This window comes from Phallusia mammillata, chromosome 7 (assembly GCF_965637545.1).
Source record: "Phallusia mammillata chromosome 7, kaPhaMamm4.hap1.1, whole genome shotgun sequence".
NCBI lineage: Eukaryota > Metazoa > Chordata > Ascidiacea > Phlebobranchia > Ascidiidae > Phallusia > Phallusia mammillata.
In genome coordinates, this window is record NC_137258.1 from 21,093,926 (window position 1) to 21,121,035 (window position 27,110).

Genomic DNA, 27,110 nt, shown 5'->3' on the forward strand with positions numbered 1-27,110 from the left:
TTCGTTGCAATATCTTACCCTACTTTCTCTACATTTTCAGTGAATTGTCAGACCACTTGCATCGAATATGTAATAAATATATAAGCTGTCACAAAAACTTCTAGCTGTAAAATAGTAACAATTTTTAGAACTTGGTAGTACGCAAAGAGGCCACAAAACAACTTTGCCAAATTTTATGATAACCAATTTAAAAAGGTTAGGGAACGTTACAATACACTTATCTTGTGGACTTGCTGGTTCCAAAATACTTTCATTTGAACTTTTACTCTCGTTCAGTTTACTATCGTTTTTTTTTAAACGACGTGACTATTGTATAGCAGTTGTTTTCAAATTCGAGATTAAATCACACCCACAGGGTCGTCAGCGTTTAAGTTTTTTGAAACTCCGTTTTGGTGAATGTTTCTGGAAAAGATGCCGCTGAATGAATTTTCTTTAATGGATGGATGACCACCACTTGAAGCAGATGTTTGTGAGAAACCGTTGCCTGATTGGTTTCCGAAACATGTGTCCTGTGAAAGATCGTCATTAGTCTTTCCTTAAATCAAAGACAAAAAACTAGAACCCCTAAAACCTCCCTTAAAAGTCTCGGTGCTTCGCCTGTCAACTATCGTCAGCAGATGTCGTACTGTTTGCGGTGGTTGCATGGCACTTCGCGCAAAATTACAAACTGTTGGTAACAGGAATATTAGCTCCTCAGGCAAAATACAATTACCAGAAGATAAATAAATTGTAAGCTACAGACAGTGCACACTGTTTCGACCTACAGGGTCTCGACAGTGCATGGCTACACTAGCCAATACGGCCGATCTCCCGTCACCAGCTGCACTGATGAAACCTTATAGGCCGAAACAGTTTGCACTGTCTGCTGCATATCAGTTAAGGCCTCGATGCTTTTACGTAGCTAAACATAATTAACAATTACAGTGTTTTTCGCCATGTTTTTTTGCAACTTATGTTAGCTGTCTTCCATTGGTGTAGAGTAGATAATAACTAACAGTAAAGCTCAAGATGAACAAAGTAGCATTGTTAGCACTCGTTGCTTGTGTCATGCTGATGTGCATTGAGACTACAAATGCGGCGAAAAAAAGACCGAGACCCCCCAAAAGCGGAGACGGTAAGATATGCATTATAATGTCAGCATTACAAAATAGCCTACCGTATAAAACATGTAATTTTTGAGTCGCAAAACCGCCTCAAGGCTTTCTTGATTTGAATCAGCATTTTGTGCACGTTTAAGTGCAAATGTTATTGGTATCAGACCCTGAAATAGTCAGCATTTGATGCAAAACTATTTCAGGGTCTTATACCAATAACATTTGCACTTAAAGCAATGGTTCTCAAACTTTTTCACGAATTTTTTAAACGGTCGCTTTGCCATTATTTCGAGGGCAGCACGCGGTCCTGAAGCTTGAATGTGTATTTCAGATAAACGAAAGTTATGCAAACTTACGCGTAAATTAGGACCGCGGACCCCAGTTTGAGAACCGCTGCCTAAAGTATTAGTAGTTTTTTGTCTTTCCACTATCAGAAATATAAGATTCAGTCCTACTTATTTAACAAGGAACCAACCACATTGTGTTATTTACTTACTGTTGTTCTTAAAAACGTGTTTTATGTACTCAGCAGTTTTATATTTCGAGGTAATATTTCCGGTTACTTTTTGCAGCACTTGCACAACTTGAGAACATAATTGAAATCTTGGATGAACTTAGAAGACAAATAAGCGAACGTAACGATGACAAAAAATAAGAAACACAATAGAAACATATGGTGACAAATAATTTAAACGTTGTTGGATAGCTACCTAAACTTTTACGTTGCTTTATGTAAAACACCGTATTGACACAAACTTTAAATACTTCTTTTCTTTTTTGCACCCCAGATTCAGGAGAGAAAAAAAACATAAAGTCGTCAACAAATGTTTTCAAGCTGTGTTTTTGATGTCGCACCAACAAACAGATATTTTGCCTAATGAGTTTTTTTTTCGTTGTTGGACAATAATAAAATAAAGTTGTATGCATGATATAATGTAACAACACGAATTCTTAATCAAAACGTTATTCAAGGTTCATGACTCCAAAAAATAAAACACCGAATTTTTATTTACAGTTAGGTGAGCCATTTTACATTACGTAATTTTAAACATTGGCCAACCAAATTTTACAGGACTGTTGAATTTTTCTTGTGGAAACACAGACGCTGGTTGAAGAATAGGCTCAGCGTTTGACACAAGTATAATAGATGCTATAAAAGCAATAAACACATTTAGAAGGTCTGCCTACTTTCAAAAAAATATGCCTTGTAGCTTGTAAGAAGAATTGTTGGTTTGCATAAAATGCTTTTTAAACGTGCAAAGTTTAGTACGAACTCTGTTGCAACACAGTCCATGTCTTAAAACATAACTGGTTCTCAATTTTTTTAACTCTCATTTTTTATTTCGATTGTACAACTACAAATTTTTATCAACACCACAATTTCTAACAAAAATATTCTCACCTAAACCCCAAGATTGTCAAATTCACTGCTGGTGGGCAAATTTATACCATGTTGAGTAAAAAGAGATGATTCATGCAAAAATCACATGAAGCAGAGATCTCGATCGGGGCTAGATTTTAACTAGCTGGAGTCCACCCATGTTGTCAAACCCAGTCACGTTGCCTTTGTCGCCACTCGTTTCTCCGACGAGATTCCAACATTTCCAGGTCCCTTTCTCTTTCCTAAAGCTGCTGCGCTTCTTACCATTGCTATTTTAGCGTATTTGGGCTACAGCCGCTTGGTTTTCGCAGCTGTGTCCTGCGTTTTTGCCACATTATCATAATGTGTTACTATGTTTGTTGCGTTAAGGTACACGTGAACAAAATACAATACGATTTCAATTTAACATAGGCCTACCGTTCTTCAGGACTAGTTTTGGTGACCTCAATTTTCTTGGCATGCGGGATGATCGAATATGTATCCATGTAAGTAAACAATAATCTCTGCTTCAAAATCTCCGAATAGATTACATAAACTGGAGAAAAGGTTGAACCCCAAACCAAACGTATACACTACACAAATGATATTAGAATAACTACGCCACTAAAACAAGCAAAATATCGTTGTTTCACGAAAACTGCTGGCTGCTATTACCAGATAGTTTACCGCAAAAGAAAAAAATTCTACCTTCTGGCTACGGCACTAAAAGTGGCCTAATTTTTCTATTTCATGCAAAAGCAAAACGCTTTTAAATGTATGTCCTGAGAAGTTTTCCTTTTTAACGTAGAAATTGGAATTAACAAGTAACCTTGATAACCGACATAATCCAGTACAACTCAGATGATTTTTTTACAGCATGACAACGGGAATAATTTTAAAAAGCAAGCATTCATAGCACATAAAACACAATTTTTGTTCATTAATAGGAATACATTAATTAAACGGACAACTTCATTTTGCTAATTTTGTCATATAATGCCTGTATCTAAACGAATTGTTGATCAAAAATAAATTTCTTGTGGAAAAAGAGAATACCCTGCCGCTTGTGTAAAAGTGTAATGGAATTTTAACATTTTTCGGTTTCGGAGTTTGACTGTGTTTGTTTTTTGAACTTTACATGTTACTTTTTTAGGATTGAAATTAAATTTGTAACAATGCAACCGTGATTTTTTAAACCTGCTTGACAATGAGCAGTGTTCATGCGAATGAGGAGTCAAACCTAAAGGAGATTGTTGCGTTGTTGCAAAAATCAGCAGAATCAACAAAGGTAAACGAGCGAACTTTGCAAATCTTGTGTTTTTAAAAAAAAATATGTAAGCGTTGTCATAAAAACCAATGCAAATAAAATAAAGTACAACAAATAAGAACAATAAACATAAATGTAGATATTTATTTGAGCAAAAATATCTAGCTTGTATTTGTAAACACCTTACATTAATTTATTTTGTTTACCTAAACTGTAGGAAAGAAATGGATTTACAAGTAGATTGGAATCAGAAGATAACACAGCAAGGTAAACAAATTGAACTACACCCTAACATTATAAAGAATAGGAATTTAAGAGGTATCACAAAGGTATGTACAGGGAAGGCCTGCAATTTGAAATGCAAAAGCAAAGTAAGAGACACAAAGGCTTAACATGTTGCACTTGTTTTTGCAAAAATATTATTGTTGGGCCAACAAAATCCTGCATTGCAAAATGTGTTGTGATTAACATATGTGTATTTTAAAACAACATTGTGCACTATTTCTTTTAATTATCTCTTTATCTCGTTTCTTTTAAAAAAAAATTTCAATATGGTGAATGATAAAAAGGTCAATTGTTTAATTAGTTGGACTTCAAGTTATGATAACATTATTTAGTTGAGTCATTTGCTTGCAATAAAAGATTTTGTGAACTTGATAGCAATTCAACAGACACGCAAACAACCATTTTATGCCCACTGTAAATTGTGTGTAAACTGAGTTTAGATTTTCTTGATGCTCAATATTGTATTATTTTTGACTTTGCACATAAAATTAGTGCGTAAGAACATCATAAAGCTTTCTTGTAATTTGCATTAGGATTCAGCTCTTAAGGTGGCAGTAGAAAATTTACATCCTGCTCTAAATCAATTGACAACTTTTAAATATTAAATTATAAAGCAAACACATCATGACAAATTTAATGATTTTGTACAAAAACTTTGTTAGTTTGTCGGGTAATGCTTTGCTGCACGATTTCAAGTTGTTTTGTGTGCCATTGTTTTTGTGTGAGTCAAAAACACTTAATGATTTTAGGGAGAGGCTTGGAATGTTGCTGGAATGGTTCAGCACCGACTTTAAAGATGAAAGAAGCTTCAGTGTTCACAACAACAGAAGCTTGTTTACAAAGATCTTGAATGGAATTCTTGCTCAGACCAGGTTTGGTTGAATAAACTGATGTTACAAAAAACACACACAGCAAAACCGTATGAATGTTTGCTTCACCTTCTAAATATGATGGAACAAAGTTGAGCAATATTTCAAAGCAGCTGCAGACAGTGCACACCTTTTCAAACATCAGTGCAACTTTTGCAGCTTCTCATTTATTTCCTTAATGCTTTTACTTTTCAAAGTAGATTTTTGCATTTTATACAATTTTTAAACATTTTAAGATGTTTTCAATTTGACAAGAATATATAAAACTTTGCCTAACAATAAAAATGGAATCTTTATTATATGTTTAATTACCTACATTTAAGCTGATTTTCAGAACCTTCATTCTATATAAAGAGTACAAAATTTCAAAAAAACTGTTTATTACTTGTGAGATATTTTTAATATCCTTTGTTTACATATTTTATAGGTTTGACCACCCTGAAAACACATTAAGGATTGTCATATGCCTTCGTATGTTGATGCGAGATTCCAATCACCTGAAAATGTTTACACATAGTGAATCTTTTCACTACTTTGCTGAAATGTTTCAACTGAAAGCTCAGAGTTATTTAACTTGCACTGAAGAACCTTTTGTTATTGATGTGGTTGCAAACTTTGCATGTAAGTTTAAATTTTTCATACTTGTTTAGTTTTCAATTTGGTTGTTGATATGACCCCACTAAAAAGGTAGAAGTTTGGGGGGGAATTTAAAGGAATTTGTTTAAAATTGATGACATTGATTCTATAGAGCCAATAGTATGCTTAAAACACATATTTGTGAATAAAGTTTGTCAATTGTTGGCACTACTCTCGACTGCTTGGATATGACTTTTTTTTATTTCAAGTCAAAGCTTTAATTGGGAATATTAATTTTTTGTTTGAAATAATGATTTTTTGAAATAATGATTTTGTGTTTCGTCCAATGCCAACTCAATGATGGCCCCCTTTTATGACAAAATCTTTCTATTTTATGTAAATTAGTCCTAAACCCAATATAACTTGTTAACTATGTTTTATAATAGAGAATTTTAAATTGACTTGTAAAATAATAATTAACTTTTTTTACTTTATTTTGTGGATATGTTTATAACGATTTGTGAAGTACACCAAATACATTACATGTTTCCACATACCGCTGAACATGTATGATCTAGCTCTTATCTTATCACAGCTTTTTATGTACTTAACAGCAATTTATGAGAAACTTTCGCGACATTGCAAATACCAAAGCGTTCTTGTCCAATCTTCCATACACCGAACCATGTTGGTTCTGCTGAGTGCAAGGGATTTGTTTGTTTTACATTGTGCCTTACATGTACTGGTGGCCTTAGCAGAAAGGTATTAAAATTGTTTCCATTTTTGTTTTAACTTTTGTGCCAATTCTTTTTTTGCATTACAGTATGTGCACTTCATATAAGCTATGGCTGCCCGGCATAATATCAGGTTTATAGACCTCATACTTGCGTTTAATTATTTTTTCCTTTGTTTATCATGCACTGTACTATGCGCATTGAGTGTTATTTACCCTGATGTAGGCGACCTGTATGGGACGTCAAAGTGTCGGAATAAAGCTACAGTTGCCAGTAGAGCTCTATAAACTTGATGTGAACTTTATGTTAAATCTATAGCTACACAAATAATTGGCAACAAAGTGCACTTTTCCAAAATTTTCACTTCAATTTTTTTTAAACATCAGTCAATTTAAATATAAATATAACCATTAGCGATCCGTTCCCATAAAACGTTTAGTATTTTGTTGCAACATTCTTTTGTATTGTTCCCTCAATGATAACAATTATGTCATGCCTGAATGCTCTTAGATTCCTGCTGGTCCTACATTATGACGTCACAAAGCTAACAATGGGCAGCTGGGGAATGAAATGGGATTTATGTAATCTCCTAAAAAATGCCTTTGTGAAATAAATTTCCAAATTATCTCTTACGATGGGCATTTTATGACAACCACATAGCCATTTGATAGTATAACCAATAGATTTTTGCAGGTTGAATTTAAACCTGTTTGTCATAAACAAGTATTGCTCTTCCAGCAGTTTTACAACTGACGTTTCCACGTCCTATACAAGACACCTCTATCAGGATAATGGCATATCTTAAACAACAAACGTCGATTATTTGTAATAAATGTTTTGGTAATTCAACTGTACTGTGCTTTTAATGAATTTTTCTGTTTGGTTTTAGTGCCGATTTGCGCCTTTTAATCGCTGACCACCATGCCACTGAGGGAATTTTACAAATAATTCATGAATTTGATGATGTTTCAAAGTGTTATGCTGCTAACCTACTTCGCATCTTGTGTGCTGATCCAGATATTCGTGAACAGGTGACTTAGGTCTTAAATTATGCATCTTGTGTACCGTAACTCATCAGTGCTATGTTATATGGATGTATGACACAGAATAAGAAGGCTATACATGTTTCATCTTATAGGGCTTGACTGTTCAGTTAAAGTAGTCTTCTCAGATAAAACTTACACCTTTCCATGTTAAATGTGTCAATTTTTTTTTTCTAAAAACATGACATTTTATGTGAGAAAAAATCTTTAACATTTTTTCATTGGTTGTGTATATCTATGCACCATTTCTTTATGACTCCTGTGCTGAAATAGGTTTCAATCTATAAATCAAACCAACTGAACCCACTTAAGCAGTTTGTAATTTAAGCTGTATCAGACCATTTGTGTTTTACTGTTCACATAACATAAGTGCCCATTTTTCAAACTGGAACTTGTGTCGAAAAACTGACTAAAGTTACCTAATTCGACTGTAAGTACTTGAATCCCCTTGAAAGGCGTATGGGGTAAATGCTGTAGTTAAACTGAATTTGAATACCCCTAGTTGTTTGTTTGTATGTTAATTGCTAATTGAGATATAATGTACATGTAGATTTTATCTTTGAAACAGCATTATCTCTGTCTTGTGTCTTGTCTAACACAACTGCAATGAGGCTTTGTTATATAAATTACAAATAAGCTTGTCCATAAAATAAAAAAATTAAAACCTTGTTTTCCAGATGATGATATACGATGCGTTGCCAATTCTTTTAAGTGTCCTTAATGATTGTGATCAATGCGATCTGTTATGGCATGTTGTATGGACTCTTGTTCGACTGTGCAGTGACAATGAACATGCAAATGAAATTCGCCTTCTAGGAGGAATTCCGTTAATTCTCAACCTGCTGAACACGTAAGAAGATTTAATTGTCATTATGAATTATTTTTCAATTTTGAGATATTTTGTGCTGATATAATTACACAAGTAAAATATTCACTAACTTAGAGCCCACACATTATTCTGGCTTTTAGCATTAGTTCATCAAGTACACTTAATGTCCCCTGATTCAATGTATCTACTAGTGATGCACTTAACCTGCCTCAAAAAGTTCAGACTGGAACCGAATGTTCCACCACAAGGCAGAATAATTTTGCCTGAATTAGGCCATACAAGCACATTTCCTTCAACGTACAATTAAAGTAGGGTCTGCTAACATTATTTTTAACCTCAACATGTGGCTTTCAACCTAGTAAGTTCAGTATGTTGAAAAGTATGTTGAGTGCTTAGCTAGAGCCTTACATGGTGTTTTCAAACTGAAACCGCTTTTTATGTTCCATTTTACAGGGAACGTGGCCTTACCTGCAGTAGATATGAGTTGTCTAGTGGATACAGAAGACAGGGTCACGCAACTGTGTCACATTCTAACAAGGAAGATCTAACTGAGAATAAACTGAAGGTGAATGTCTCATGTGTATGTCAATTATGCTCATTTTCATGAATAAAATAGGCAATGCTGAAGCAACCATTGTCAGATTTAGTCACAGGCCTTTTGTATGTGTTTTTTACTAATTGTGACATTTAACCTATTTTCATCCTGTGGGTTTGAAATTAAACTAAACGGCTGCTATAATGTGAATTTTCGATGCATTTTCTGACTTTAGAAACGTTATGAGGTACTGTAATATATTTTCAGCTCTACTCTGCATGTTGTGCGGTATTAACCGAACTTGCTCTGGATGACAGATGTACTCAAACGATTGTACAAACCAATGGAATCTATGTGGTTGCGAAACTGATACTGCCAAAAAAAGTTTCTGAGAAGTATGTTTGATGCTGGTTTTGACTAATTTTAGATTAGACTACCATGAAATGTCTAATTTGTGTTTTGTAAGGAGTAAATTGGGCCACAGTTTTTAATAATTGTTATGTTGTTTTCAGGTGCAAAAACGGTGCTCTTGCGCTACAGAGGAATGCATTCAGGGCATTAAGATTTTTCTTCTCGATGGAAAGAAACCGAAAAATGTTCAAGACACTTTTTCCTCCTTCAATGTTTCAAGTAACTGTTTGTTAATATTAATATGTTCCATTTGTACTAATGATGAAATGCTTTTTTATTTAGAAATTTATTGATGTTGGTCATTATGTGAGAGATTCTGATTCATACCGCCCTCTAGTGGACCACCTAAACTCAATGCAGGTAATTGTGTTTATTTGTTAGTAGTTTTATGTTTACCTTAATGGACATAAAATGCCTAGACGCTCCATGAACACAATCCTGTTTTTTGCTGCAAGCCTAGATCAATTTTATTTCATTTAATTAGCAAGTGTTAAAATTAGTTTCAAACTCTCAGAATCTACTGGGTTGGAGCAATGCTGCTCACAGTTCCTATTTAGAGAAACACATGTGGCAGAGGCAGGATTAGAGCCCACATCCTTATGAACACCAGACAACTGCTCAAAGCACGTTGGCAAATCCTGCAGATCTGTTAACTACATGAATTTTGCAACAATGCATTGACCTGATGTTTTAAACGCAGGATGCTGATATTGAGACAATTCAGGAAAATGTTGAAGAGTTGAATCAGAACAAAACACCAAAGCGATTTATTGATGACTATGCAATATATGATATTCTTGGCTCCGGGGCTTTTGGATCAGTTTACAGGGCAAGTTATCTGTTGTGTTAACCAGTGCTTTTTAACATTTCTGTGTCTTATTCATCCTTCATAATCGATGCTGTGATCCCGTGCACTGTGTAATTAATGTTGCAGTTAAGATATATATATATTTTTTTTTTGGCAAAAGTGTTAAGCTAAAAAAATGGAAATGTGAATTGATATTTTTTAAAGGGACTGAAACTGTTTTGAAGTAGTCAGTATGTTTTTTATGCACGAACTGCAATCTATTCATAATTGTACAACTTTTTTTCGCACCTTTATGCAGCCCTATGATGTCTGAGGCATGTGCCAGGGTCCATTTTTTCCCCATATCACAGGTTCCAAATTTACAATTGATTGCTTGGTTATCCACCAAAAAGTTTGGCATTAGCAAGTGTATTTTTACCCAAAAAACTGTACAACAGGTAAAGAAAAGATCACAGCAAACTCCACTGGCACTGAAAGAAGTAAGTATTGGTGGTGGGGGAGGGAAAAGTGGAAAGGAACGGCAAAAGCGTGAAATTGATGAGATTGTCAGGGAGTTAAGCATCATAAGAGAACAGCTGAGGCATCCAAATGTTGTCAGATATTTTTCAACCTTTGAAAAAAGTATGTTGCCTGTTTAGATTTGTGTAGTGACGAATTCTAGTTTTACACAGCATTCACAAATAAAAGTTGGTTGAATTGACATCATGCCTTGGCCTTAGAGCTTAGAGGTAACTCTAGCGTGTTCAGCCATTATCCACCATTTGTGCCTTCACTGTTTGACGCTCCGTAACGTTTTAATGTTGCACAGCTATTTACGACTTGGTAACCGTTTTAGTGCAATTGTATCACTATGTTTTCTTTCGCTAAGTAAAGTAAAATAAACTCAACTCAACCTTCCATTACTATGCACTTAAATTTTTGATATCACCAGTGCATTTTTTTTGTAATGGGGCAAGACAATTTTTTTGTGTTGCATTTGCCTTTACAATAAATGCAGCTTCAATATTTATAGCTTATAGCAAGAGTCACCAAACTACGCCCGACATTTTTTGGTTTGTCAAATCATATTGATAACTTTGGAACATTCAAAAATTAATCTACTCCTTATGAAAGTTTTCCTGTGGCAATATGTAGAATTGATATTACCAAGTTTCATAGGATTGCAAGGCCCAGGATTGATCCAAAGCCTGTTTGTTACGTACAAACAAGTGTTAATTTTACGTTTTTGCCCCAACAATTGCCTTCTGTGGTTACTTGTGACATAATGTAATAATATAGCATTGCTCGTGATGAGACTAACTATACAGTTGACAGTCGCATCACCGGATTTTAAATGCAATTTTGGAAAGACCATATCTTGGCACCCATATAAAAATCATTTTTGTAAACTTATCCGGCCCGCACTGAAAAAAGTTTGGTGACCCCTGGCTTATAGGTATGGACATGTGACTTCCATATTTTAAACTAATGCCCCACCCCCCCCTCCCTTGTCTTTAATAAAAAAAAAACATAGTACTCACTAACCTCAGTTTCGTGCCTTTTTTGTCAGATGATAAACTGTATATTGAAATGGAGTTAATAGAAGGAGCATCGCTGCAGGAACATTTCACTTCGCTAAAAGAAAAGAAAGAACCTGGAATGGGAGAAGCCAGGTTATGGAGGGTTTTTATTCAGGTAAGAAAATAGTACAGATAGTCAGATGCTAAAACATATTTTGGTAGTTTATACTGTTTTGATTTTTGTTCATCAAAAGTTACATGTCTCCAATGTTTTAATATTTTTTGTTTACTGAATGGAACTTTGGTATATTTGTTTCAGATGTGTCTCGCTCTTCGATACTTGCATTGTGATAAAAAAATTGTTCACAGAGATCTCACACCAAACAATGTAATGTTAGGAGAAAATGACAAAGTTACAATAAGTAAGTTTTTGTAAGTAATGTTTATGTAGCCTTTTCAATGTTATAACCATGTTTTTGCCTTCAGCTGATTTTGGATTGGCCAAACAGAAAAAGGACACGTCAGATTTGAAGTCAACTGTTGGGACAATGATGTATTTGTGTCCGGAAATGGTTAAAAATGAGCCATACAACGAAAAAGCTGACATCTGGGCCCTTGGTAACCATTTTTTTTCTAAGACTACTTGCTATAAAGTCACGTTTAGTCTTAAATGCGTTGATGATTTAACAGTCGTATCTTCAAACATAAAACCCTAATCTATATTCTACTTGTGTATCCATCAGGATGCATTCTATATCAGATGGCAATGCTGGACCCTCCGTTTCTGGGCAACAACATTTTATCAATCGCCAACAAAATAGTTGCTGGGAGTTTTCCAGCTGTTAAACAAACCGACGAATATTCTGAGCTCGTTCAGCAAACTGTGTCAAGGTTGGCATTTACAATTGTTAAAATATGTGCTTTACGGTTTAACGGTACTAAATCGTAGTATACAGACTCCGCTTAATCGCATACCTTATTGGTCAAGCGCTTTTATGCAATTAACCGGACTATGCGGAAAATTCGTAATAAATAACTACGGTTGGGATTTAATCTTTATGCAATTGAACGTAAAGTGCTATTAACCGAATTCGTCTGTACTTTCGCAAATGTAATATTACTGTAAATGCAAAAAATGTAGTTGTATATTGTTACGTTGTTTATGTGTCATGTCATAATATTTCGAATGTAGAATATAAAAGTTGCAACAAATCTATTGTTACGTCATATATGCGTGATGTCATAACATATCGAATTTTACATTTCAATTCCAAATCTATCCTTCCACCCTAATTGCATCCAAAACACAATAATCCATGTCTTTCTGTGTTTGCTGTTTTACGAAACCATTAAACAATGACATTATTTTTAAGTGGCAATGCAAATAAAAAGTGACTTAAACTAAACTTAAAGATACATTTGTTTTCAATTTTCTAGTTGCCTGACGGTTAAACCGGTTGACCGACCCGACATAGTAGCTGTAAGCGGAATTATATCGGAGCAAATTTTAAAATACACTGATCAGATCACCGGACTGTACTTGGTGGCTGAAAAGCGAGTGGAAAAGGAAAGACGAAGAACGCAACATCACTTTTACGAGGCCAGACGGAACAGGCAGGATTATCAAACGCTGTTCCAGGCTTCACAGGTGAGCTGGTGATTTCACCTACATCTTGTGTTGCTTAGAAACAGTAGACACGGACCTAAAGACCAAAAAACCAAACTGTTTTGAAGAGCTTTTACACAAGAAATGCATAGCAGACAGTAGAGTCAGATAAAAATAAGGCCGACCACATTTCCAACTACTGTAGAATTAAAAAAAGAGACTCTACTACCGCCGAAAGTTGAATCACAAGCACAGCTGCATGCCTCGTATGCTGCACATCACCACAGACTGTATTTTTCTAGCGGCCTTGACATATGTCAAAATGCTTGGTGGCCGACTAATTAAGTTATAACGCCTTCTCCCATACTACGATTTGTGTATGAGTGTGCCGTGATCGCTGGTCTACATGAACGCTTAAGGGGTGATCCCAGTTACGAATTTATGTTCATCTTAACAAACTTTTTACATTTTTGTTATTGCTTTGTTTTTTATGCAGGAGAGTTCCGAACGTTCTTCCAAGACTTTCGAGATATCAAACGGCAGCGTGACATCACAGGGGAATGACGAAAGCGCCCCGTCACGCAGCAATTCAAGCGATACTGACGTATTTGCCAATGAAGTCAGCGACGAACCGACCGACACTTCAGGTTTTCATTCCGCAGCGTCCAATGTCACAAAACAAACCAACGTTGCCAACAACGAAAAAGGTAGAATGCTTCTTCAACTTACTGTATTTTTCTTCAGGGATCTAAACCACTACAATAGACTCTGCTCCCAATGTCCACAATACGGAGTTGTAAATTTGGCACCTGTTTGATTGGGTTTGGGCCTTTGTAGTGCCGGATTAAGGGTCTTCTGGCCTGTAGGTACATTTTATAAGTGGCCCGAAAATCAGGGTTGCCAACTAAAAAATTAGAATTATCACTGTTGCCAAATCATTTAAAGTGGCCTGGATTTTTGACTGGCCTGTAGGCTCGTGCCTACTTTGCCTAATGGTTAATCCAGCACTGGGCCTTTGTTTCAAAAAAGGCTTAATTTGTGCGTAACTTGCACTTTGATCCTAACTTAACGGTAGAAAATCTAACTTTTGGGCCTAAATCGGAATTTCTTTGAACAGAATCTGGTTCGGGCCCTAATGTCTGACCCACTTACAACTCTGGTGCGATATGAAAATTTTCTCATGCAAAAAAACTTGACTTAGTTGTGGCTTAATCTACAAAAGTCAATACCTTGGTATAAGTAAGCTTCAGATATGACTGCTGTTAGAGTTCTCCTATCAGTCCCGCTATATTATCCTCCCCTTTTAAACTGAAATCGGAACAGCCACTGATTTCCAAGTTTTGGCAAATACTCTTTTTTGATTGGAAGGTGAAACGCCGGTGAAGAAAATCCGGATTCGACCGGTTTCAGCCGGAACGAGGCAGCCACACCCTCCTAGCCCTGACTTGAGAAACGCCGCTCCAAGGAGAGCCCTCAGTTTTGACTTGACAGGTTTGTTTCAAACTTGGATAAAACTGAAACTGGCATTAATCAAAACGAACCTTTTTTTCTCAGGTATTCAAAAGGAAGAAGCCCGTACGGCGTCACTCAACCGCATCTCTACGTCACGTGATTTTTCTCGTGGACAGTTTTCGGCGAGAGGACGACCAGGTATGAACGTCTTTAAATGATTTTAAATATGTCTAGTTGTTGGTATACTTAGATTTAACGTTTTGTAAAGAGTGGAGCTAAACCGGTACCCGATACCGCTATTTTTGATGCTTACTGCCTGTCAGACATTTTAAGTCGCTGGTTCTTTCTTTTTGGTGTAGTTTCCCACTAAAGTCAATCACCAATGTTGAACAGTGATAAACTAGAGATGATTGCGTGTTATGTATTAAAAGAAGGTCAAAATGTTAGTTGTTAATAGTTTTATCCTATTTTATAAAAATCTGTTTAAAATTATGTTTCAAGCCTAAATGCTTGTTGCGTATGCTTACTCCAATCTTGCTAAAATTGGAATGGTCCACGATGTTATTATGGGTCCCCTTCCCTGAAGCTTCAAATTTGGACATGTGTTAGATATTAATCCAAACTTGGTCCACCTGAAGTTTGACCCCAAATTACCCAGCGGTTTACCCACAGGCCCCCGAAACGTAAAATTTTTAACGCTGGTTTGTAACGCTCGTTTAGTAAAGAAAGAGTGCTTCAAATTTATTCAAATTTGGACATATGTTAGATATTAATCTGAACTTGGTCCACCTGATGTTTGACCCCGAATGACCCAGCGGTTTACCCACAGGCCCCCGAAACGTAAAATTTTTAACGCTGGTTTGTAACGCTCGTTTAGTAAAGAAAGAGTGCTTCAAATTTATTCAAATTTGGACATATGTTAGATATTAATCTGAACTTGGTCCACCTGAAGTTTGACCCCGAATGACCCAGCGACACACCCACAGGCTCCCGAAACGTAAATGTGTCTAACGCTCGTTTGGTCAAGAAAGACACTGTAGGCAGAAGTCCCAAGAGAGTACGTTTACGAATAATAGGGCAGAGCGGGAGGGCTCAGCTTGACGTCGGACAGACGTTTTACGAGACGTCGTTTCGGTGATTAGAAATCAGCTGTTTTGCACAGCAATGCTAAGTCGTTTTATTAAGTTATCACTCACATTTTCAGTTTTGGCAAAGGTTTCACACATATGACGCGATTTAAACCTAATAAGCGTGCTTCGGTTTCGTATATTGTTAAGCAAAACTTTGTTAAACAAACTAAATATAAAAAAATAAACTTGACTTTTTTGCAAGATAAACGTTTTTTAAATGCTCGTTGTCAGGTTGGCCGCTGCATGACCACGGGTTACTTAAGGTCAATTAGTAGGTATTACTAACACAGTTCAGAACTTTCTTTCGCCATAACGTAGCGTTTTTTTTTTTAATCAAATACTCAAGGCATGTATAAATTAGGGCAAACGGTGTTGTTGAACACCAAGGACGGCGTGCTATTGAAAACGGTGTCAAAAGGTCAGACAGTCGTTTGGTGTGTGCACCCTAAAGGTTACTACAGGTCAATGGTACTCGTTTTGCGAAACAAAATGAAAAACTCAAAGTTAACTCAAAGAAACAAAGTTAAATGAAAAGTTATGTATACACTTGCAGCAAATCGCTTTTTAATTGTCTGTAACACAACTGTTACAGCTTTCTAGAAAAAATTGTGTTTAAAACCCGACCTTGGACGACAATATCTGGGTCAAAGCAAGAGATTAAATTGAAAGTATTTGTTTCGTTCTTTTTTAATGTTTTTGTAATTATACGACAATAATAGTGCAAAAAAATACGAACACAATTTTTTTATTGTTGGGTTAATGCTTTCTAAAAATTTGTTCTTAAGAATTTAAAAATCACCGCAACATTTGTTTACCGCAAATCCGCACAAACACGCGTGTGGGGACCCATTAGTTTTTGTTTACAAAAACAATCATATGTGTAGATCAAATGATGTGTATAGTAAATTGGTAAATATCGTATAGAATATATAAAATGGAAGTATATCAGAAAGCCTTTTCTTTGGGCAAGTGGTCCACGGCATGAAATGAGTTGAGAAGCACTGGTCTAAACCTAACTTTCTTTAGACACTTTGGTGCGCGCTTAGTGACCAAGGCAAATTCCAGCAGTGACTTTAAATGTGGTTTATCACGTGTCAGGTAGCTCTTCGGGTTCAGCAAAGATGTTAAGCATTTCACCAAGCAAGCTGCGTCAGATCAGTGACCCTGTGCAACAAACCCTTATCCAACTGCACAAGATTATCTTTATTGACCAGGTAAAAAAAAATCCTTAAGCTTTTCTTTCAAGAAAAAGTGTTAAACAGTGTCATGTCGTAATATACTTTCAGGATTAATATTTGATTTTGAACTCAACTTAAATGTGCTAAAAAAGTCACAACAAAAATATTGCATGAATAAAATATGAATTGTACATTTCGGCTATTAACTACATGAAAATTTGCCACATGCAGACCGCTGGTCCCGTGTTTAAGATATATATGATATTCTTGAGGGCACATTCCAAGTCATTGCAACAGTTTAACACTCGTAACCATTTTTTTACAGCTTCCGCCAACCAGCAACGTAAACTACAGGCGACAAATTATTTCCCGGTACAAACGAGCTCTTTTCTCGCCGCACAGCAGATCACTTGGCTTAAAGGGGGAACTCAAAAAGGTGACTGCCTGGCTGATCAAGTTTAGCTTTCATAACTATATAGTAATGCGGACTTTGAACAACCGCACATAGCTGTACATGCGGTTGGCTGTACTTCTTTGGTCTTTATCGCGAATCGCGTGCAAAGTTGTGTTGATTCAAAGGTCATTAACTAGCATTCAGTCGGTTTATGATTGCTACGATTTATTTGGATTATGGATCAAACTATCTATGATGCTGTGCCAAAAATTCGACGAGTTAGGAAAAGCATTGGTACCCATGCAGACATTCATAACAGTGACACTTGTACCGTTTTGGCTAAAAATTATTTTTTTCTTTTTTTTGTAATTTTCTTACGGAGTTTGAACCTTTGGTGGGATTCAAATTTTTGGTCAGCCGGTTGTATCACAAAAGTAATATTTTTCAGCCGGTTCTGTTACAAAAAGTCCATTGGCAGTAACCAGTAATGCTAACCGGTACGCTGATTTTATAACATTTTGTGATACTGATACAGTTCTATAGAACCGGTGCGAACCGGCTGAATCCCACCACTAGTTTGAACCCATGACACTCCCGGAGAAGAATTCATGTTAAGGTTTGTGTCCGTATGTCAGGCGCGCCAGACCATTTGGCCAAGTTTCTGTCAATTAATGTTGTGTAACATAAATTCTCATTGTTTCCACAATACCGCCCTCTAGTTGCTGATTGGATCACACGAGACGATCGATCTCAACTTCATCGTGGAGGCTTCCTCCCTCACACAAAGAGCAACGCAGGAGTCGGAGGCCAGGGAGTTGCTTGGCAACGGTGACGTCACTGCCTTACCGTCAGGAAACGGCAAAATTTACGAGGAAGGGATGACTTACGCCCAAATGCAGGTTAGTTTCGTGTTTGCCTTTTTAAAATGACGCAGTGATGACATCACTGTGACGTCAGTCCTGAGATTTGTTTTACCCGTTGGTAACGTCATAGACAATCATCGAACGCGTTTTGCAAGAGAGCGGTTACTATGATATCTCGGATAAGCCGAAAACCCTGTTTGGTGACGTCATGAACAGGTAAGTAGTGACGTAAGATCCATTTCCGGATATCACTCAACTTTCCTTTTTACACACCAGGTGTCGCACCGTTCCAGACAATCTTTCCTATGGGTTTGAAGGAACTTGATTACTTGACAATTTTATCAATGCACCTGCATCAGTGTTTCTTCTTGTATTGCTACAAAGTTTCCCAAACCCGTTGTGATGTAAACCATACTGTGATGTTTGCAAGTGAAGCCGTCAGGAGAAAGCGGGGAAACATAGTTTCATTGTTACTTGTTTTGCTTTTTTTGTTTTTAACATAAATCTTACCATATTTTTGTAACCAACTCTATGTTTTCTTTTTCCCTTTGAAATCAGTTCAAGAAGTTAATGAAAGGTTGAAGTTTCTGCTGATTGAACAATAACGTGTGATTGGAACCAAATTTTTTCACCCAAATTGACACTAGATGAAGATTTGACAGTTGCTTTGTGTGGTGGTAGAAGTGTGGTGTTGCAAAAGTTTTTTAATCTGTTTTAATGTGCTTGTTTTTCCATATCATAGTATTTTCCAATCACTGTATCACAAGGTGGATTACTCCTAATAACAGCTACCTTTTTTGTAATTTCGTTACGCTCATGACGTTTTAATCTATATTTTTAGTTCCCAAAATACCGTTACGCCAAAATATCAAATCCAATTCTTGCAATAGGGCATGTCAAACATATTACACTAGAACAATCCAATTAAAAATGCCTTTGCCCACATTATGTGCGTTTGTGAATGTGCTTTAGCCTATCATCAGTATTTGTGCCTAGGGTGCTCTATCTTTGCTTTATTTCACTGTGCGTTAAGTTTGTAGGTAGGCCGCACTATTTTTTAAAGTTTCATCTTTTTCTACTGAAAATAAATTTTATTCCTGTCGCTCTACTAAGTGTTATGCAATATTGACGCAATATTTTTCTGTTTCCTAGTCAACTCCGTGGTTACTGGAGCCTTTCAAGCTGCAAATGGACTCAAGGCTTTTGTGTTACAGCAGTTTTGCCTGTTATTTCAAGCAAATTGTGAGAGAACAGTACTAAAACTGTTGTTTTGGCGTTGAATGGTTCAAGCCATTCTAACTAACAGACAGATATTGATTTCTATTATTCCCGCCTTTTTATCAGCTTGTTGAAACCATGGTTTGTGACGAAACAAACCTCAGTAATCACTGAAGACTGCTAGGCTGCTAAAGACCAATGGATTACATTTGACTTGAAAAAGCTTCAGTCCAATGTTATGAGGTTGGTAAGTGTTTTTTATGCTTCGTTTGTGCAGCAATTTAGTCCTTCCATTTCGTGGTGTTTGTTGACATAACAGCATGATATAACAAAGTATTGCTCATCCAGCAGTTTTTATTATAAATAATCGACGTTTCGACGTCCTATACAAGACGCCTTCATCAGGATAATGACGTAACTTGGAGAACAAAATTCTTATAAAGCGACAAAATGCAAAACACACACACAAAAAAATAGCGATAAGAAGAAGACTCGGAGTCTTGGAACATCCATTCACGCGCCAACACAATGAACGTTAAAACAGATGTTCTAATGCCGATAAATTATCGGGCGCTTTTACAGCACTGAGCTGTGTTATCATTGCGTGGTGCGAGTTTGCAGCCGCGCGATCTTCTTATCGCTATTTTTTTGTGTGTGTGTTTTGCATTTTGTCGCTTTATAAGAATTTTGTTCTCCAAGTTACGTCATTATCCTGATGAAGGCGTCTTGTATAGGACGTCGAAACGTCGATTATTTATAATAAAAACTGCTGGATGAGCAATACTTTGTTATACAGTATGCCTGGCAGCAATAGCCTATTTCATAACAGCATGATGTCTGTAAGTAAGGAAAGTTTCAAAACCTGCTTTGAATGATCAAGCATTTATTGATTCAACCTTACATTTCTCCCATTGCATGTCGCTTAGTTTTGAACAGACTGAGGCTTGGTCTTGTCAAAGCGGCCTTTGCTGATTCTCTTTGCCTTGACACTGAGCTGAATGGTTTTACTTTACTTAAATGACATATAAAATAAAACACTATATTTTCACATTTGCTACAAATAGGCATTGTTTCGAATAATTCAACATGACAAACAAAGCTCAATTGCATGAAATGTAACACCATCCATAAAACAATAACAAATAAATACAGACATTCTGTTAACAACAAAAAATATACATGCAAGCTTCTTGATGATACATATCAGCAGTACACATACATAAAAATGTTCACATAGCACAAAACGACAGATTATCTGGTACACAATTTTGAAGCATGATTGACATATTGCTACATCATTATTAAATGTACAGCAACTAAAAAATTACATTGAAGAAGAGTTTCGGGGCTCAATGGTTATATTTAGAGGCTTCAGAGGCCGTAGTATTAGGTCGCCAACTAATTGTAAGTCATCTTCTTTATCGTGTGATGTAACCTCATAGCGACGCAGCAATTTGGCAAGAAGCAATTTTTCCTCCATCTGGGCAAATTTTTGACCGATGCAATTTCTTGGCCCAGCCGAAAACGGAATGTAAGCGTACGGATGGCGACCAGCGCTTCTCTCCTTACTAAAGCGACTTGGATCAAATTTTAGAGGTTCCTTCCAAATCTTAGGATGTCTGTGAACATTGTATATCATCAACATAACTGGTGTGCTCTTAGGAACTACGTATCCATTAAATTCACAGTCTTCGGTAACAGTTCTTGCTATAAGCGGAACTGAAGGGTAAAGCCGCAAAACCTCTTTTGTAACCTGGTCTAGGTATTCTAGCTTTTTGATGTCATCCATCATCGGAGTAGGGTTATCTCCTAGCATTTCATCTATTTCGTCATGAACACGTCGTTGTATGTCAGGATGACGTCCCAAAACGTAAAGGCACCACGTCATTGCAGCAGCTGTAGTGTCATGACCTTCAAACATGAAAGTATCAACTTCCTCCTGGATGTCAGAGAGTGAAAGAGCATCCCCTTCTTCTGTTTTGGCGTGCATTAGGACATCTAGGAATGCCATGCGACGTGGAGGCTTTCTGTCATCTGTACTTCCCATTTTCTTTTCAATCACGTCCCTTGTAAATCCATGAAGAATGCCAAGAAGTTTTTTCTGCTCTTTTCCAATGCTTATTCTGTCAAAGATCAGGCTTGGCCAGTAGAGAGGTGTTTTTTGTCGCAACTGAATGATTTCTGACATTCTGTAAAATACAAATTGTAATACCTTTCAGTACAGACAAAAACCCCTTTGTTTTTTCACCTACCTTACAATTGCTCTAACGTAATCCGATTCTTCATTCTCCTGTGCGTTTACAGTCTGTCCCATTGCTGTCTCACAGATAATGTCAAGGGCACACAAGGTCACCGCTTTTCCAAGGTCAACTTTTTGACCAGATTTAACCTTAGCATCGATACAGACCAGCATTCGTTCGCTTTGCTCGTTCATAACTTCCAAAAAATCTTGCAAGATATTAAAATGAAAGGTTGGTGTAATGAGACGCCTGCGTTGGTGCCACTTTTGTCCGTTGGCAGTAAGGAGTCCTCTTCCCAGCCAGGGATGGAGAAAGCGGTACATTGGAGATTTTGTGTTGTGTTTTGAACCGTGGAGCAAGGTCTCAACTGTTGAAGGGTGCATCACATTTAACACGGGTATGGGTCCAAGCCAGGATATCCACATTTTTGCGTTCGTCTCCACGAGGTACTTGTGAGTCTCTGTCGTGATGAAGCGAAAAAACTCGGCTGTGTCCCTCGGTATGATGTAAGTGTGGCCAATAAGAGGGAGAGCAATACGGCGGCCGACTGGTAACTTTCTAATCATCCAACGGAATTTCAAAAATTCCAGGATAGTCTTTCCGTACTTTAAAAGTAGAAGAAACGCAGCACCTGCCAGACCACATACTGCTAAAAGTGACATTTTGTTCACTGCAAAGAATAGTTTTTTTGTTAATAGTATGTAGTCTACTTGTGATATACACTAGCTGCCATCTAATTGCTGCATTGCAAAGTTCCAAAGCCTTTTGTACTTTTGTCTGCCTACCAACCTGAGCATAATGCTATAAAGCTCGTTAATGGAACGTTGACACCCAAGTCCTAGTTTTTCTAACAAAATGTGGGTTATAAAACCATTACTTTTAGTGCCTTATAATGACTTAAAACATTGCAGCAACATTGCAGTCGTTTAAACATGACAATAGCCTATTGATTAATAAGTTGGCCCCTACGGTATTCGGCCTAACGTTAATAATTAACTTAGAACCTTGCAAAACGGGACCACTTTCTAATGTAGTAGTAGTAGTAAGGTACCGCACAAGACCAAGCTAAATCATCTAAATTATATGCACAAACTTTTGTAAAATGTATGCACAAAGTCATACCATTTTGTTATTTTGTATCAGATCAAATAAACACTGTCAAAAGTTTATAGTTTCTGCCTTTGACATTCATATAATGTTTAACATCTTGTAAAATGCTTACCAATTGTGACAACATATGAACTATGCTTGCTAGTGCTTTCAAATACCAATAATACATGGCATATGCTTGTTACCGAAAAGATTAAATTAACTAATCCTATTTTAATTATGCTGACCTATTTCGCCCGGTGTAGTGCATTTGCTGCAATGCTTTGATTTTTGCAGAACGCATCTCGTTTTACCCTTTGGTATGCAGTGCAGTAAACCGAAAAGCCGCATTCCTCTGTCGCTTGTGTGCAATCAAGCATAGCGGCATAAACATAATATTTGGAAAATCAAGATTCATAAAACACATTTTACCAAATGTTTTACTAAAATTTGCTTGCTTCGTTCATATTTTATTACTTTGACGCTCCGTAGATGAGGAATTAATTCCAATATTTCTGTGGTAACAAAAGGCCTTGACGACCCAAGCTTTTTTCAAGATGATTCCAGAACACACAATTCGTTTTTCAAGATAATTCCTGAACACACAATTCGCGAGGCGTTTGTTGTTTAACAAAAGCACATGTGGTAAAACAACATCCTTGTTCTATGCTAGCTGTATATTATATTAATCATATCAATGCACGACCTTTTGAGAATGAATATTGTAGATTTTGACTATGCTTAATTCTAAGCAGTCCTTTGTATTTTATCGTTTTCGTTCAGGCAAGGAGAATACGGCGATGCTATACTGGGTTGTACCAGTTGCTGGTGGTGGTAATAAGCTGTGTATATTAGTTGGTAAACATTGCATTCATTCGCAGACTATACTTCGCATTGTTTGCGCACTTTTGTTAAGCTGTAAGTACCGTTTTGTTAGCTATACTGCTGTTGTTTAGTTTGCTTTGTCAAACTTTTGAAAAGTAAATCCTTGTAGGAATGCCTTCAAAAGCTTGCAAAGATATGTACCATTGCATTGTAATTTGCATTGAAAAATACTCTCACATGACAAAAATTCACAGCATGACAAAACGCAATAACATATTCAAGTTTTAGCAATTACCAAACAAACATGCATGAAGCAAATGAGTAAAGCACCCTTATTGCGTAATTCAAAATACCAAGCAGTCCTTATGGGGCAGAGCTGTAAGCCTGTTTGGGCTTTTTCGGTCTGGTTTGGACACGAGTTCGAATAAGTCAGGCTTAGTCGGACATGACTCCACACTAGGTCACACACGTGTCGCAGTTTACCTCGGTACATTTAAGTTTCGGGCGTATTCGGGCTTTATATAAGCATATCGGGTTCGGATATGTACACCACCGCCTTAAATCATCCGTAGCTCGATCTTATCAGTCACAGTAAGCAAGAAATATTTGGAACTGAAACATATATATGTGGTTGCTGCTGATGCATTGCAGAAAGTGCCATGTACAATTATACGAAACGATGTAAAGGCAATGAAGAATAACTTAGTTGCGTGCCTCTATTGTTATATTGAGTGGGTTCAATGGCCGCAGAATCAGATCTCCCACCAACTGCAGGTCCTCCTCTTTGTCATGTGCTGTGACTTTGTAGCGGCGTAGCAACTGAGCAAGACACAGTTTCTCCTCCATTTGGGCGAATTTCTGGCCGATACAGTTTCTTGGTCCGGCCGAAAACGGAATATAAGCGAATGGATGGCGACCTGCACTGTTCTCTTTGCTAAAGCGTTCGGGGTCGAATTTGTCCGGGTCTTCCCAAACCTCTGGATTTCTGTGGAGATTGTAAAGCATGAGCATAACTTGGGTATTTTTAGGAACCAACTTTCCATCAAATTCACAATCCTCTGTAGTGATTCTTGCTATTAGCGGGACCGAAGGATACAGTCGCAGTACTTCTTTATTAACCTGCTCTAAATATTCCAGATTTTTAACATCATCCATTGTCGGGGTTGGGTTATCACCCAACACTTTGTCTATTTCGTCATGAACACGTCGTTGTACGTCAGGATGACGTCCCAAGACGTAAAGGCACCACGTCATGGCAGCAGCTGTCGTGTCGTGACCTTCAAACATGAAAGTATCAACTTCTTCCTGGATGTCAGAGAGCGAGAGAGCATCCCCTTCTTCTGTCTTGGCGTGGATGAGGACATCAAGGAATGCCATCCTTCGTGAGATCTTCTTTTCATCCTTGCTCTTCATCCTCTTTTCAATCACGCTCCTCGTGAATCCGTGAAGGACGTTGAGGAGTTTTGTCTGCTCCCTGCCGATGCCCATTCTATTGAAGATGAAGGGTGGCCAGTAGAAGGGAGTTTTCTGGCGCAGTTGAACAATCTCCGACATTCTGTGACACAAGTTCAATCAGTTAAATGATGTACACAGTGCAGAATGCACACAAAAAACGATATTATCTGTGGTGATAACGATTAACATCATCTACATTGCATTTACATCCACAGTCGCAAATTACCTTATAATTGCCTTTACGTAATCCGACTCCTCATTTTCTTGAGCATTGATGCTTTGTCCCATGGCCGTCTCACAGATAATGTCAAGGGCACACAAGGTCACCGCCTTTCCAAGGTCAACCTTCTCTCCAGATTTCACTTTGGCATCGATCCTAGCTACCATTCGTTGACTTTGTTCGTTCATGACTACAAAAAAATCTTGCAAGATGTCGAAATGAAAAGTTGGGGTGATTAGTCGACGCCTCTGATGCCATTTCTGTCCTGCTGATGTCAATAGACCGGTTCCAAGCCATGGGTGCAGAAACTGGTACATAAAAGACTTTGTGATGTGCTTTGAGCTCCGCAGCAAAGTTTCAACCGTTTCTGGGTGTACGACGGTTAGCATTGGTACAGGCCCGACCCACATAATCCACATTTTCAGCTTGGTTTCGGTAACGAATCTTCGGCATTCCGTAGTAATGAAGTAAAAGAACTCTGCTGTGTCCCTTGGAAGAAGATAGGTGTGGCCGATTATAGGGTAAGCTATGTTAGGAATGCTTGGAATTTTTCGGATTTTGCTTCGGTATTGCACCAGTTTCATCAACGGTTTACTACACAGCAAGAAGATAAGAGACACGACAGCCAGCAAAACTAACAAAGTTACAGCTGCCATAGTTCAGCAGGCTGCAAAAACAACCGTCTGAAAGTAAAATTTAAACTGAGTTGCGTAAACTGCTGAGAAATGAATTTGCATCAAAGACTTTAGGAGAATTGAAAATGCTGCAAAAAAGGGAACGCTGTGTCTGGTACAAAGTTTATTGTCGACCGCATTTGCTATGCTTGCTAATTTCGTACGTTGATGTAGGTAACGTAATCATTTGTTGGTAAACAATGAGCAAAACCTCAAAAGCAGCAAGTCATGGATTAATTATTAACTTCAACGGGTTAAGCCTATTGTTTTTTCACGTAAATGGCTGTAATAATCACGAGCAAATGATACAATAAATCACGTCATAGCGACAATCTGCTTTTTGGTCACACTGGTACAATCTTATGTTTAAATCTCATGTGCATATATTTCTACACAAAAGCTCTGTTTTGGTTTACTGGGCTAAGCAGAAAGGTCAAAGTCGAATTTATTTCATGTTGAAAAACACCGACAAACGATTCATTGTCAGTGTACTAAAGCACTTATACATGTTATAGGTCTTACTGGCCGTTTCTTAAACTGAAACAAGTTAGTTTTTTTCAACAACAGCTTATTGGTGAACTAAGGCAGCTAGCCAAACATAGCGTTTTACATTTAAACCACTCCGGAAGTCTGCACCACAATGCTATTGTCGGCTTAAATGAGCTATTATAGACCAAGATTTTATAACTTGCAGTGCATTGAAAGGCATAATAAGGTTTATTGTAGGCAATGGAGTTCAAAGTATATGAATTTTTGGTTATATTTTTCTTTTTGAAAACATTACTTTTGCTACGCCAAGCGTTAGGAAACTTGTACGAATAGCGTAAAAGGTCTTGACAGCAGTAGGTTGTAGGTTAACTAACTTTCTGACAGTACGTTCCTGTCAAGACTAAAGCAATTCACAGCTTTTTTTTCGAATACGAACTAACTGTAACAGGTTTGCACACATTCGTTACTCACAAAAAACAATTTTCGAAATTGCTAACCTAAAGCATGAAAACACCTGACTTTCCAGCCTTCAAATTGATTTTGCTGTAAAGAGAAAAAAAGCTGGTTACGTCACGGACGACTGCACACTAGTCAGCGACCGTGCTGTCGGCATTTTATTTGGTTTTGCTTGAGGTGACATTGTTGTTATGCTCAAAGGCGTAGCATCTTTTCTAAGAATCGCGTGAAGTATGTGCCTAGGTTTTGACGTGTCTTTTTTTAATGTGCTTTATGTTGCCTAACTCTAGCCTGATTCACTTTGTCGTTGTGTAAAGCCAGACTGATACAGGAAGCCTTGTTAGCCCTATGCGTTGAATTGCTTCTAGGTAGCAGCAGTTGCGTTGTTTGTTGTTGTTGGTTTCGGACTGCATAGCCATAGTGTGTACTGCTTTGAAAATTTGATTGTGTAGGTTTGCACGTAAAGCTATTGCGAAAACAAACGCTATTGCAAACTTGAAACTGCCCATTG

At 37.2% G+C, this 27,110-nt stretch overlaps 3 protein-coding genes and 1 long non-coding RNA gene across 5 annotated transcripts; 2 read left to right on the forward strand and 2 right to left on the reverse strand.

Moving 5' to 3' along the window:
- Positions 1-625: 625 nt before the first annotated feature.
- On the forward strand, positions 626-2,084 carry LOC145238689 (uncharacterized). Of its 2 annotated transcripts, none has more exons than XR_013862162.1 (3): positions 626-1,114; positions 1,667-1,770; positions 1,883-2,084. It is a non-coding gene; the product is annotated as an uncharacterized LOC145238689 (long non-coding RNA). The 2 variants fall into 2 exon arrangements; XR_013862161.1 differs by having other exon boundaries at positions 1,667-1,729.
- A 1,481-nt stretch (positions 2,085-3,565) lies between these two features.
- On the forward strand, positions 3,566-19,041 carry LOC145237435 (serine/threonine-protein kinase Nek10-like). Its single transcript, XM_080100291.1, has 26 exons — positions 3,566-3,742; positions 3,939-3,988; positions 4,756-4,878; positions 5,303-5,496; positions 6,066-6,213; positions 7,075-7,216; positions 7,906-8,078; positions 8,511-8,622; positions 8,860-8,987; positions 9,105-9,222; positions 9,286-9,363; positions 9,704-9,832; positions 10,249-10,432; positions 11,361-11,485; positions 11,630-11,732; positions 11,797-11,928; positions 12,054-12,201; positions 12,748-12,958; positions 13,413-13,623; positions 14,285-14,407; positions 14,471-14,566; positions 16,597-16,712; positions 17,002-17,112; positions 17,790-17,969; positions 18,064-18,149; positions 18,210-19,041. The coding sequence occupies exons 1-26, from the start codon at positions 3,662-3,664 to the stop codon at positions 18,256-18,258; spliced, it is 3,351 nt and encodes a 1,116-aa protein (XP_079956417.1). The 5' UTR covers positions 3,566-3,661; the 3' UTR covers positions 18,259-19,041.
- A 1,128-nt stretch (positions 19,042-20,169) lies between these two features.
- LOC145237438 (cytochrome P450 4V2-like) lies at positions 20,170-22,284 on the reverse strand. The gene is made up of 2 exons (XM_080100293.1): positions 21,404-22,284; positions 20,170-21,340 (listed from the first exon to the last, which is right to left on the reverse strand). The coding sequence occupies exons 1-2, from the start codon at positions 22,051-22,053 to the stop codon at positions 20,476-20,478; spliced, it is 1,515 nt and encodes a 504-aa protein (XP_079956419.1). The 5' UTR covers positions 22,054-22,284; the 3' UTR covers positions 20,170-20,475.
- A 1,235-nt stretch (positions 22,285-23,519) lies between these two features.
- LOC145237439 (cytochrome P450 4V2-like) lies at positions 23,520-25,645 on the reverse strand. The gene is made up of 2 exons (XM_080100294.1): positions 24,987-25,645; positions 23,520-24,860 (listed from the first exon to the last, which is right to left on the reverse strand). Exons 1-2 carry the CDS (start codon positions 25,634-25,636, stop codon positions 24,008-24,010), a joined length of 1,503 nt encoding a protein of 500 aa, XP_079956420.1. The 5' UTR covers positions 25,637-25,645; the 3' UTR covers positions 23,520-24,007.
- Between the last annotated feature and the right edge of the window lie 1,465 nt (positions 25,646-27,110).